The 12630-nt window shown below is 38.6% G+C and overlaps 1 protein-coding gene across 2 annotated transcripts; it reads left to right on the top strand.

The window, feature by feature from the left end:
* The first annotated feature begins 17 nt into the window (after positions 1-17).
* Positions 18-11214, top strand: LOC139137279 (DDB1- and CUL4-associated factor 17-like). Of its 2 annotated transcripts, XM_070705280.1 has the most exons (14): positions 18-323; positions 818-879; positions 1068-1109; positions 1350-1446; positions 1881-2017; positions 2562-2640; positions 5933-6022; positions 6390-6497; positions 6961-7060; positions 7653-7789; positions 8639-8748; positions 9193-9373; positions 9695-9850; positions 10354-11214. In XM_070705280.1, the coding sequence occupies exons 1-14, from the start codon at positions 210-212 to the stop codon at positions 10648-10650; spliced, it is 1710 nt and encodes a 569-aa protein (XP_070561381.1). In that variant the 5' UTR covers positions 18-209; the 3' UTR covers positions 10651-11214. The 2 variants fall into 2 exon arrangements, with proteins under 2 accessions (XP_070561381.1, XP_070561382.1); XM_070705281.1 differs by lacking the exon at positions 1068-1109 and having other exon boundaries at positions 33-323.
* Positions 11215-12630: the final 1416 nt, after the last annotated feature.

Here is a 12630-nt window from a genome sequence, read left to right as displayed (position 1 = left end):
TGTTTTACTTCCGGGTCAAAAGGGTTTCCCAGGAACAGACACGGCCATGTGTACGACGGATCACTCAACTAAACAAACCTGAAATATGCTGGATGCAGTCAGGTTTACACATAGAGGGCGAAAATGTACCAGAAATGCTTGATTATTAATAGACGATGAGTGTAACTTGAACGTGACCTGGTTTTTGCTTTCCTTAACAACCGGCCAAAATGAAACGCTCTGCCAGTAAAAACGTCGTTTTCGATATACGAGCTAAGGAACTGAGCAGTAATGGTAACTTGTACCGGCGAAATATGAAAATAGTGCGCAAGCTAATTTGTCAGGTCAGTGAAGCACATGAGAACGATTATCTGAGAGAGAGAGAGAGAGAGAGAGAGAGAGAGAGAGAGAGAGAGAGAGATCAGATGATCATCAGTATCATCACTAGGTCCTAGATCATTTTCTTAAGTCTCCTTTTCTTTCTGCCCCCCCCCCTTTTTTTCTTTGTTGACTATCACTTCCGCTTACCTTTTAAGAAAGCATCCTCCAATTTCAATTTACACTTACAGATATCTCACCAATGCCATGAAGAAAATTTCAATCTAATGCATCTCTTTTGCTCTTTGTCTCGATATTTCCACAGTACAACTGAAACCATTGTGACAAGTATTGAAAGGTATATTGAGGTATTACTAATATGACAGCATCCTTTATTCTGTTCACTCCCCGTTCTTCCCTGTAAGACGCAGGTTCACAGGCACCCTTGATAACAACAGTGTTTTTAGGCCAAAGCATTGCGAAAACCATCCTGCTCTCATAAAACCTCACTCCATTGCAGGACACAGCAAGGTACAAATTGGCATGGGAGAAGCATTCCAAGTCACCCATCGCTTTTGAAGGGTAAGTTGAAATAGAGCCAGCAAATATGAAAAAGGCAAGGAAAGGCAATTCAGATGAATTCTATTGGTGGCAATGAACACATAAAGTAGAAGAACTTGATGTATCACTTTTATATTATTTTATTTTGTATGATTATAAATGCATTAAAATGACTCACTTTGATATTATTTTCTCATTTTATTTAACAGCAATAAATTGTATTTTGATAACTACAGAACTTGTTTCACATGGTAAGCAAATTTTAATGTCTTTAACAATTTAAAACAAAAGTTGTTTTATCGAAATCCCATGAACATGGCTGTATTTGCAGTGTGCAATGTATAAAGTGCAGAACCAACCTAGGTATCAGCAGATTTAGCAGGGATGAGGCGGAACAGATGCATCATGGGAATTTTTCATAATGCTAAAGTGCAATCAGGAAGTGGTATAATCATTGTACACTGTCATTCATACTTGGACTGTTTTTCCAGCTATGGAATAAATGGTCTACCACAGCCTCTCTACAAACTGCCTGTGTGTGCGCCCTCACAGAAACTAGAAGATGCATTGATGTGCAGCATTGAACTGGTAAGTGGTTACACAAAAAAACAAACAAACAGACAATGAGTGTAGTTATTGTTACTTTATGGCTGTGTTCTTACAGATCTAGGTATTGGCTTACTAAGCTTAAGCCCCTATCTCACCAATGGTTTGATCCAAATACACTGATCTCAATAGTGAGGCCGGACCTGTGTATAAAGAAATGGGGCCAGAAAGCAATGACATAATTGGTTATGTTGATACCATTACATGCTAATGAGTTAACAACCTGTCAATCAAATTGGAAACCATAGCAACATACTTCTTGACAAAACTCATTCATTAATGATATTTGAAACATAAAATTCCAGGAGGTATACATTTTGTTGTGCATATCAAAAACACAACTAACAAGCACATGTGTTCCTTGTGCCAAATGTTTCATCCAATGTAAAGTGCTTTGTTTTGATTGGTCACTCCAGGATAAGTTGATACTGGAACACAAAGGATGGAGACCGGCATTGTTAGCTCTGGCAGCTGATAACAGACTTGTCAGATATGACCTCCAGACAGGAGAAGTACTCCAAGACATCTTCCTGTCATCAAGATATAAGTTTAGGTGAGTGATGTGACTTGTGAATTCTGATTGGATGGTTATGACCTGTGACATATGCAAATTACAAGAAGTGCAGTAGTGTTCATTGAGTATGGAAAAAAGTTAATGTGTTAAAACAGTACTATTAAAGCACTTTATGCACACACTAATTTGATATGGATTTCGCAAGTCAATCTGGTAGAGTCTTTTCATGTCAAAAGCTACATGAAGAAAAACTCTTTCCAAAATGTTACAAGTTTCCTCTTCCTATTAAAAGATATAATTCCAAAAATAGGTTGAGGTAAAGTGTATAATTACTGTAACAAGCAGTTATTTTGAGAGCAAGACAAGTAGTCATTTAAGGCAAAATTACCAAGCTACTCATTGGATGATGGTCTGGTCATTTGATACATCCAGATATGTAGAATATGTAAGATACTGTTGGATTTTTGCTGCAAGAGGCATTCACCAACACTAGTGATGAAGGAACATATACAATACATTCATCACATATTCATAACTATAATTAATCTAACCAAGATTCTCTCAAACATTTCACATCTTCCAGGCATCTCAGCTGGGAGACAGACCCCTGCACGATTCTTCTGAGGTCTATCCATACAAAACACACTGCCATGGCCAGAGCTGTAAGTTATTGAATTCTTTTTTTCTCTAGATTAATTCATCTGTCACGGTCAGGCCATGTCGGTTCTGACCTGTAAGGCATGACATATTCCATGCATAATAGAATTGACTATTTGAAGATCCCTAAAACACACATAAACCTTGTTTTCACTAGTTTACCTTGCCAAGACATACATAAGCATCCAAATTATTACTGACATGATCTGATCGTGATAGTAAATATCAAAATAGAGCATCATGGTGATTATCTAGGAACATTGATTTTGAATTGGTTGACCTGAACTAAGTTTTTGATCTCGTCATTCACTGTTCATTTCACTTGTCATTTTCAGCAATGATAATTTTTTCCCGCATAATTATCACCATGAAGTTTGTATCATTTGCCTTCCGTCACAATAACCAAAAGCCCAGAAGCCAGAGCTTAATTTACAAAGTTAAGCGATATTTTGTGAGACAAAGATGTGGCATGACCCTATTTTCCTTTGAAAATTTTTGAAAGAACAAAACGATGGACAGATAGGCAGATGCATGAGTACTACATAATCTACACATGATATATTACATGTACATAGCCTGAAGTTTGAATCAAACTTTAGCAGTGGAAGTTTAAAGGGCCAATACCTCTAACTTTTGATTAATTTTTAACTATTTTTGTTTTGTATGTCAACAGAAAGTTTTTGTTTAACTCCCCCAAGCAAGTTGAATTTAGCTTGCTAACACAGCATGAATACATGTCAAGTGCATTGTTTTTGTTTATAAGTGAATTCTAGTGTGGACTGCACATGACAGCTTTTTCCCATACAAATTTCTGCGAGAGCTTTTGCCAGCTTAATGAGTTGGTGGGTGTGTGTGTCAATATGTACGCACTGATAACAATGAATTTTAAATTTGACGCCTAAACCAAGCATGGCCAGTGATTGGAGAGAAACGCCGTTCCACTTATCAGGAACACCCCCCATAAAGTGTAACATTTTGTTTATCAGGTCCTAAAAGCTATTTTAGTACAACTTCAGACGTGAGCCGAGCAAAATCACCTAAGTTTTCCAGACAAAGCATAAAGACAATTTTCACTGGCGCTTGTCGCATGACTATAGTTTCTCAAAGAGTCAAGATTTCAAAACTTTAGTACTTGATGCTGACCGAATATGACTAGAAAGTATATTCATCTGTGCAGTCATAGCTCTCGTTTTCCCGGACGAATATGGATTGCAACGGGAAAACCCCAAGTCATGCAACGGAAAAAGACTTTTTCCGTAGCAACGTACGAGAGCTATGGCTGCTGCTACAGCGACATACGAGAAAGAACGATCATCATAATTTGAGTCTTGTTGGTTGAGTTTTAAGAGAAACTTCGTCTCTTGAACGGAGAGATCTGAATTCTGGTTTATGAAATCGAAAACTTAAGTGTATACACAGTCCATCATAACAGACTGGTTTCTAACAGTGTAATACTGTCAGTAAAATTGTCTCGGGTTTATTGGAAGAGAATGGGGAAAAATTGAGACATGATTCTTGAAGTTGACTGGCAAAGTTAGCAGTGAGTTGAGCTTTCTGTTTGTCTGTGATTTGATATAGTGAATAAGTCAGCATATCAAAATTATACTACAATATATCGAAATTGGACCGTATATATATCCCACATGGCTACACTAGGCTTACATTATATAAAAGATAAAAACAGTTGACCGCCGGCTCAGTACAAAGCTGGGATAGAGGTACGAGCCCGGGTACGGGCAGAACGAATCCTTGTCCAGGGAACGCTAGCGCTTACAAAAGCCGAAGTTGGTCAGTTTTATTTTAGTGTTATGTCCCCCCGGGGGTGGCAGTCCCCGGGTTGGTGGGTACCCACGCTTGTTACCCAAGTTTGAAAAGTACCCCCTTTCCTAAAATATTTCTGAGAAAATCACCCCCTATTTGTGGCAAATCTGGGAGAAATTAGCTGTAAAAAACACACCCTTATTTTCGAAATCTAGGAGGTTAGTATGTTGACTTCCAGGGTTGACCCTGGAGGTTGACTTTGTATACATGTACATACATCACAAATGTTTGTCCTCACATGATTTTAGTCACATTCATACACAATCATCTTCCTTATCCGTTTGGATCTGGAGTTCTCTGCTGGCTCCTGTGTGACAATACACCTCCCATCATCTACTCTCCCTCGTGTTTCTAGGATTCTTTGCTTATTCTTCACATTTTCAGTCTTTTTTCTGGAAAGGACTACCCCTAATCTCGGAGGTTACTCTGAAAAAGTACCCCTTTTTCTCGATTTCACGGACTCAGAATCTCTGAGATGACTGAAGAAAAACACCCCCTTTTCCGTGAATTTGGTAACGCGCATGGGTACCCACCAATCCGGGGACTGCCACCACCGGGTATGTCCCCTTGGCCGAAATTTTCTGCACCTGTGAATGCCGGACCCTGGTCCATAACAGAGCAGAAAACATCAAAACAGTTTTGTATATAGTCATTCAAGTCACTTGAACTGGACCATTGATTCATGTCATACCGTCATATCGATCGACACAATAGCAAGCGTAGCACTCGTCGCTGACGTGTAATGCATACCATTCAATGTCAGCTTAGACGCACGGACATTCGCGAGCGCATTTATGTATGGCCGTGGTTTGAGGGACTGTGGGGCTTAAATACTCGAAATTATCGTGTGTCGCAACGCATTTCTTTTCATTTTCGACCAAAAATGGTGACTTTGATATTCTACAACATAGCATGGACTTTTAATAGTTTGACAGTATCCGTTTCAATTCAATGGACAATAGACACATCGTTTGGTGTCGCCGTTCTCAACTATCGAAAAATCCAATCCTTGTGGACTGACCAGGTGGGAGTGCAGAGAAATACTTAGAAGAGCCAAGTGTAGAATTTGGGACTTAGAGGAGATAATTTGTTTGCGTTCCTGCCAGCCTTATCCGAAGCAGTCTTTGTAGTTTTATCGCCCTCGTTCACGCTGAATATTCATGGACGTGGGCACTATCCGGTTCTCGGGGCCTGAACCGGATAGTGCCCACGTCAAAATTTGTATGGCCAAAAGCTGGAATGCAGTTCACCTGTCAACAACAACAACAATGCAGTCTACACATGTACAGTCTGAGTTGACAAGCTGAATACTGTGCAACATGCGTTGACGAGCAGAACAAGATCTAAAATCTAGTGGACATATGGCAGCCAAAAAAAAATTGTTAAAGAATTGAAAGTACCAGCTACTGGACCTTCAACACTTGTTTTTCGTGAAATGATTCATTTGTCAGTTGTTTATTTTCTCCAACTATGTAGGCAGGGATATCTCAACCCTTGCTGATGGTGCTGGCCGTGTTTTCTGTCTTCCCTCTGGAGTTTGTTGGAATGCTGGAAATTGACAAGAATGTGAGTGAAACCTATGCTTCATTTCTCATACATAGATGTAACATATCACCCTTGTAATATGTCAGCATTTTATCAATTCAAATATGTACAGCAGGGTCAGAATATTACTTGCGACGCAAGTAATTGGTAGTATCAACCAATCAAATCGTGCAATTGCAAATTTCAGTAGACGAAACTGACAAGTAATCCATCGGAACAAATTTTTCATCCATGGCCATCATTTTCATCAATTATCTTGCTCCTACTAAGATATATAACATCTCATAGATTTTTAAGTCTAAGAAGAAAGAAAAGGAAATTTTAAGGAAAATAATCTTGTTTCATTTCGTCTTGATCATATCATTTCAATTTGTATCTTCTCTGTCAGATTTTCGGTAAAGATGTCAGTGATGCGGCAATTGCTCAGAGTACGTTGGTGATCACCCATCAGAATGGAATGGTCAAACTTTACAGCTTTCAGAATATTCTAGAAGAGGTAAAGACAGTTTTAACCCCCCCCCCCTCGCCCCCCCCTAAATGTCTATTGTCCAACTGTAACTTATAGTACTGTAGAATGCTTCGGCCTCATTTGACTCTGATTTGTGTCCTTAGAACTGTGCTCTAAATGCTTATTATGGTGTAGCTGTAATATTGACCTAATTTCCCTGAAGGTATGGAGGTATCAGCAGCATACTACATCCAAGGGGAACTTTACAATATTGCGTGTGCAAATAGAAGAAAGACAACCAATAAGTGAAACGATGAACTTGGAGAAGGTTTTTAATGCATGCTATTTATTAATTGTCTAGCATCCAAGATTTCACTTTACCATGACTGTGATGGTAAAGTGAATTTCACTATTCGACAAAGTTGATAACCTTGTAGTGTAAGCTTGAGGAGGGGTTGGAAGAATACCTAGGGCAGAGCTGGAAGTAAACAGTGCCTGTTTTATCCCACAGCATACACATCTACATGCAAGGCTGGGTAAGCAGTGTGAGGGACTGCAAGGCATTGTGGGATCACCTCCCTTAGGTGTTCCGTGCAGCATCAAACTCAGGGGTAAGAGAGTTCAGCCCAGTGACACTAGACTTAAAGATCCGTCACATGAGGGCGCTGTGTATACTAGAGAGGGCCCTCAAGCAAGGGATCTTTCAGTCTGCTCTGTGTCTATCTAGCATATATTAATTTATGCATAACTTGTCACAAACCTAAACCTGAGTGTACATGTATTTCATCAAGCAGAGAAAGAGTTGGAAAGCTACTTGTTGTCATTGCTGTCTTGTAAACTTAAGATGATAGATACTGCTGCTGATCAGAAAATGACTAAGTTTGTATTTGCATGAATGCTGTTTTCTTTTTCTTTAGAAGTTTTTTCATGAAGTTAATTCAAAAGTTTGGGAAATACAAATTTTGATTTGATGGCAGTTAGCATCTTTGCACAAAATTTCAGGGAAATGGCCATTATAAACTGCCATCTCTTCACATTTTGACATACCAACTTATCAGAGCTGGCAATTGTGGCTTGAATATTGCGAGTGTAGATCCTTACAGTTGCCTGTTGATTCTGTCCACATGGCACAGCAAAAAATATTATCTTCATTTCTTATAAATGGTGACCGATGGTGTGTGCTGTATTTAACTTTTTTTTCAGCATGTCCACCAGCTTTGTTCCAAGTTCAGTGCCACTCATTACAAATTGGTGGGTTTCCATGGCATTACATCATCAGTCCATACAAACAAAGAGACAGGGGTAGTTTCCTTGTCCATTGCTATGCAACAGAAAAACAGGTCAGTCATCTTATATGTAGGTTTCTGACATAAAGGGTAAAAAAAATTTTGCAGTGAATTCTGATGTATTAAATAGTGTAGATTGATTGTTATATGGCAATAAGTCGTGTTCTCCCCAGAGCAATTAAAGCATAGTGGCTACTACTCATAATTTTGGTGAAACAGTAGAAATTGATTTACAAATCAATGAATTATATTTCTGTGCAAATTAGTTGCCATGCTATCAGCAATTCCTGGGGACAACACTGATAAGTTCTTTTTTACTGGTATAATCAAAGCTTCTATTCATCGTTTGACTAATATTTCACTCTTTTTTACACAATTTTGCACAATTAACAATGTTTTTTTTGTGTAAACTAGCATGAAGGTAATTGCATTCAGCATAGTGTCTAGCATCTCAAACAATGAACTAACTCACCTTGAGTAGTTCTTAAACCACGACATGTTTTCCGTTATATTTTTCTTTCATTTATTGTATTTTTACTTCAGATTGTCTTACTTCAGCTTTTCTTTCTGCTCATTGTCGAGTGAGTGTGTAGTGGGGGACTGACTTTTTATACGTGATTTGCACCTACTTCAGTGACCCAATCCTCTTTAGACTTTTTAATGTTGACTTCAAATCTTGATAAATAGTTAAATAAATAAATAAATAATTAAAATGCACCATAACAAATTATCCTGAACAAAGCGGTTGCTGAAGCAGAGATAGGCAATGTGTGGAGCTAGATTTTTTTGTAGGAATCACTTGCAACTTTGATAAAAAATAATAACTTTCATGTTCTGGCCTGCTGCTGAATATGTCATTTGCTGGTCACGTAACAACAAACTATTTTACTTTTGTCCTGCAAGGCAATAAATGGTGTCCTTGACTTTGACAGTCTCAGCGTTGAACCTGACAAGTGCCTATTTCATCCCGACGACTCAGGCAGAATTCTTCACAGAGGACCCAACTCACTCAGGTACCCAGATCTATTGCAAGCGCTAATGTACCGGTATATCTACCATCATCATTGTATTAACTTCTTTACATCACGCTTTCAAGACTGATCTGTTCAGCCCCTAGCTTAATTTCTCAACTATTGCACAGCATCTAGAGTTTGTGGAAATACAAATACCTTACATGTCAAGGATCAGACCAAAAGCAGCAAGAACAAATACAGTTGCAGAGGAGACACAACTTGTCTTAATTTCTGTAGGCAGCCAACATTGCTCAGTGTCATGTGATGCTATATTTAGTAACAACTGTGCGATTATGATCAAAGGTGTTCTTTTCCAAGCAGAGCGGCTGCTTGAGTTGTAAGTCCTGATGTACCCTATAAAGTCCTATCTTTTGTAGCTTCTTCCAAAATAATTTGTAATTTGATCTCCAAGGCCACTTAGAGTTACACTTTCATCTTTTTAAGGATTCTGCGAACTGAAGCACGTGGGAATGGAGAAACAGAGGTACAACAGTGTTTTGAAATCAAGTCGTCATGGAGACCAACTCCGACAGAAAATGGCGCCATCGATGGGATGACACTGACATCATCAGGAAGACTTGTCAAGAAAAGGATTTATGATGTCAGCGTTGATCCTGAATATGAGGTAAATGATTCAGAAATGATGGATCATTGAAAGCAGAAATGATTGATATACATTCTTTGTTGCCATTTAACAGTTTTATTTGTTTCAACAAACACAAACAGAGCATCCTTTATTATCAATCGAGAAATTACTGAATTTTCCACCTTGGGTTGACAGTTTTGCTGGTGGTCAGAATTGTCCCTCAGGCTGTCTGAAGCTGTACATTTTCGCAACTGTAACCCGATATCTAAAATGTTAGTCCAGATTGAAAATCTGTTGAACTTCAATCCCAAGTTGTGTATCTTGGGGAATTTCAACCATATTCATGTCTCTACACTGCAGACAATCCAGAGTGTTGACTATGAGAATGACCTTGACATCATAGGAGTGACAGCGCTGAACTTTGACGATGAAACTATCAGGGGATATGTGTGTTTCTATGACAACATGACAGGTCAACACCTCAAGGAGATTCCATTGGAGGAGCCATGGGAGGAGGTAAATAAAATATTTGTTCAAATTTCTCTTATTCCGAATCTTTGTTCCAATTTCTTCTGATTCCAATTTTGTTGTGCATCTTGTATAATTTCATCTGGCATTGTTGAGCAATAAAGTTATGTTATCTCAATATGGATGCCTAAGAGTCTGTCTAGGAGTCTCTCAAAATGTCATGTAGTTTTCTATGTGTCTGTGTAAGAGCGCCCTCAAGCGACATACCTTTTTGTCTACTTAAGAATGGCACACATAAATTATTTGCATTGTTTATACATGTGTATAATGCTTTTCTTACCAAATTCCTCCATAAGAAAATGACTACCTAATTGAAGAAAAATCTATACCAATCTTTCACTGTGAGTGATTAAGTCATTACCTTTATGTATGCAGAGGTTGTAGATATTTTACCATAGACATAGCAGTACTCCATACTTGTAAGTTTTTAAGCTTCACTACAATTTTGTGATTTATAAACTTTTCCCCTTTCCCATTATAATCCATTGCAGAATTGTGACCACACAGTGTGTATAGACCTGGATATTATCATCCACATCGTCAAATATCCCTCCAGGAAGTTTGTGTGTTATCTGTACAGATTGGACAGGACAGTGCCCGAAGAGGGGTGGGAGAAAGAGGCTTGTGTAAAGTCGGAACAGAGGGGGAGGAGGAGAACATTGAGAAGGAACACTGGGGAATCGGTGAGGGTGCACAGGGAGGAGGATGATGAGGAAGAGGAGTGGGGTGCAAGGAGGGGGAGCTCCAGTCGGAGGAGGAGAAGGCTTTCTAGAAACAATACCAGGTAGAAGGAAGTAGTGAAAACCTGTAGAATCAAGCTTCTTGGATAGAAAGTGATGTCATAGTTTCTCATGAATATGCAAATTGGCTTGCATTCGAGAAAAGGGAGCACTTTATCATATATGTTACTTCATTTCAAAGGATGTATTCAGAACAAGTCAGGCGAAGGAATTATGACGTGGGACAAAGATTCCTCTTTGGCAAAAGAATTGTCACGATAATGCGTATCCACATTTACTGAAAATTTTGTTGACAGGTGCTGACATTCTAGTATGTTTACTGTGCATATTTTCAATAGGAAAGAAGGCAGAAAATAAGGGATAAAAAAACCAACAACCATGTGTTCAATTAACTCGAAAGCTATACATATCATGATGATCAGCCATATTAGTATTGAAACATTTTTCAACCTCAAAGACTGAAATAATATTTCAGCATTTTCGCTTGAAATGCATCCAGTCTCAAATATGATGGTACATTTCATCTCTAAATCTTGTAAAGATGACTAGATGTTTGAAGTAATATGTTATTATTTGTGGAAAAAATTCCTTAATAAAAAAGTACCGAAAACACTTTTGCCTGCACTGAGAAGTTTAAAAAACGTGTCAAAAATGTCAAATGTCAAAAATGCATAAATTCATGGAGTTTGGAACTTCATAAATTTTACCAACTGCTACCTCATTTTGTCGTCATTAACATCTACAAATTTACCACATATATGAGATTTTGAAAATCTACTATTTTTTGAATCCCAGCGCCCATAGGAACCTTTGTTTGTCACAAGAGGCGTTTACCGAAAGTGCCTTGCTTTTGTGACACTGAGGGCGCTATCTGCAATAACGTCCACTGCGGTCATGCATTCTGAGATCGTTGCTCAGTCGTGTCTCTCCGTACTGGTCTGGTTGAGTGGCTGGACTTGACCCACACAGCAGCACGAAGACGGACATGATACATAGGAACTGATCATGGCTTACAAGAAAAATTGAAATTTCGAAGTGAGGAGTAAGGGTAATACATACTACCTGGTTGTTCATGACTGCTTAAATTTGTTCAGAGATGCTTTAACATGCTGGTCTATTCCACTTGAACTTCAAAATGGGGGAGTTGAATTACTGCTGAACTCATTCAGCTCGTTCGGAACAATCTCCTTTACCAGTATACAATACAAACCCTTGCTATAATTTTTTAGGTATTGTCATCAATTGCTCACGATTCCCCTCGCACAAATCTTCGCCCCGATAAGGAATTCGTACCAAACTTTATCTCTGTTGTGCAGTGGTTACCCGGGGTATATAGAGGGCCGGTGAAGAGAAAAGCGATTAAAAGGATTAATTTTTATCTCAGACATGATATACGTACTGCCACAGGAGTGACGCGGGAAATACTGTAGTTATGATTAAAAATGAATTGCTACCGTAATTCTGTTCTTGTTGTTTGTTCATTTATACCAACACAGTAAATTGAGTTCTTTAATGGTGCATGAAATCTGGGGGAAATGGGAAAAACCTAACGTCTTTGAAGAATAAAAGTACAGTTCAAGTTCAAGGGACGGCACCCAGCATGGTCCCATATACAGTAAATTCAGATGAAAATGTTTCGTGACTGGGCGTTACGCGCTCTTGTAGGATGACACAGACAGTATCGCATATTTTGTGATGTCCAAAATAAAATTAATTTTCATGAGATAACCATCAATGATCCCAGATGTTAAAGATTTTTTACGGAAATTTGCCACCGCAATGACAATAAAGGTATCGTTTTGACCAGCCGCTGAAGTCAGCAAACTCGACTTGAGTGCTTTGAACTGTATCCAAGGATACCACAATACTGACACACTTCGACAGATAATTTATTGGTAAATTTTGACACAGCATTTGCGCCCCATATACAATATGCAGAAAACATCAGCCCTCTTCCCAGATAGTGATTCGGTTGCTGGAATGCCTTTTCATTAAAACACTGTAGCATATGTGACCTACAAAAACGAA

Source organism: Ptychodera flava, chromosome 7 (genome assembly GCF_041260155.1).
Source record: "Ptychodera flava strain L36383 chromosome 7, AS_Pfla_20210202, whole genome shotgun sequence".
NCBI classification, from domain to species: Eukaryota; Metazoa; Hemichordata; class Enteropneusta; family Ptychoderidae; genus Ptychodera; species Ptychodera flava.
Note: the sequence above shows the minus strand (reverse complement) of the source record. Positions and strands in the feature narration are given on the sequence as shown.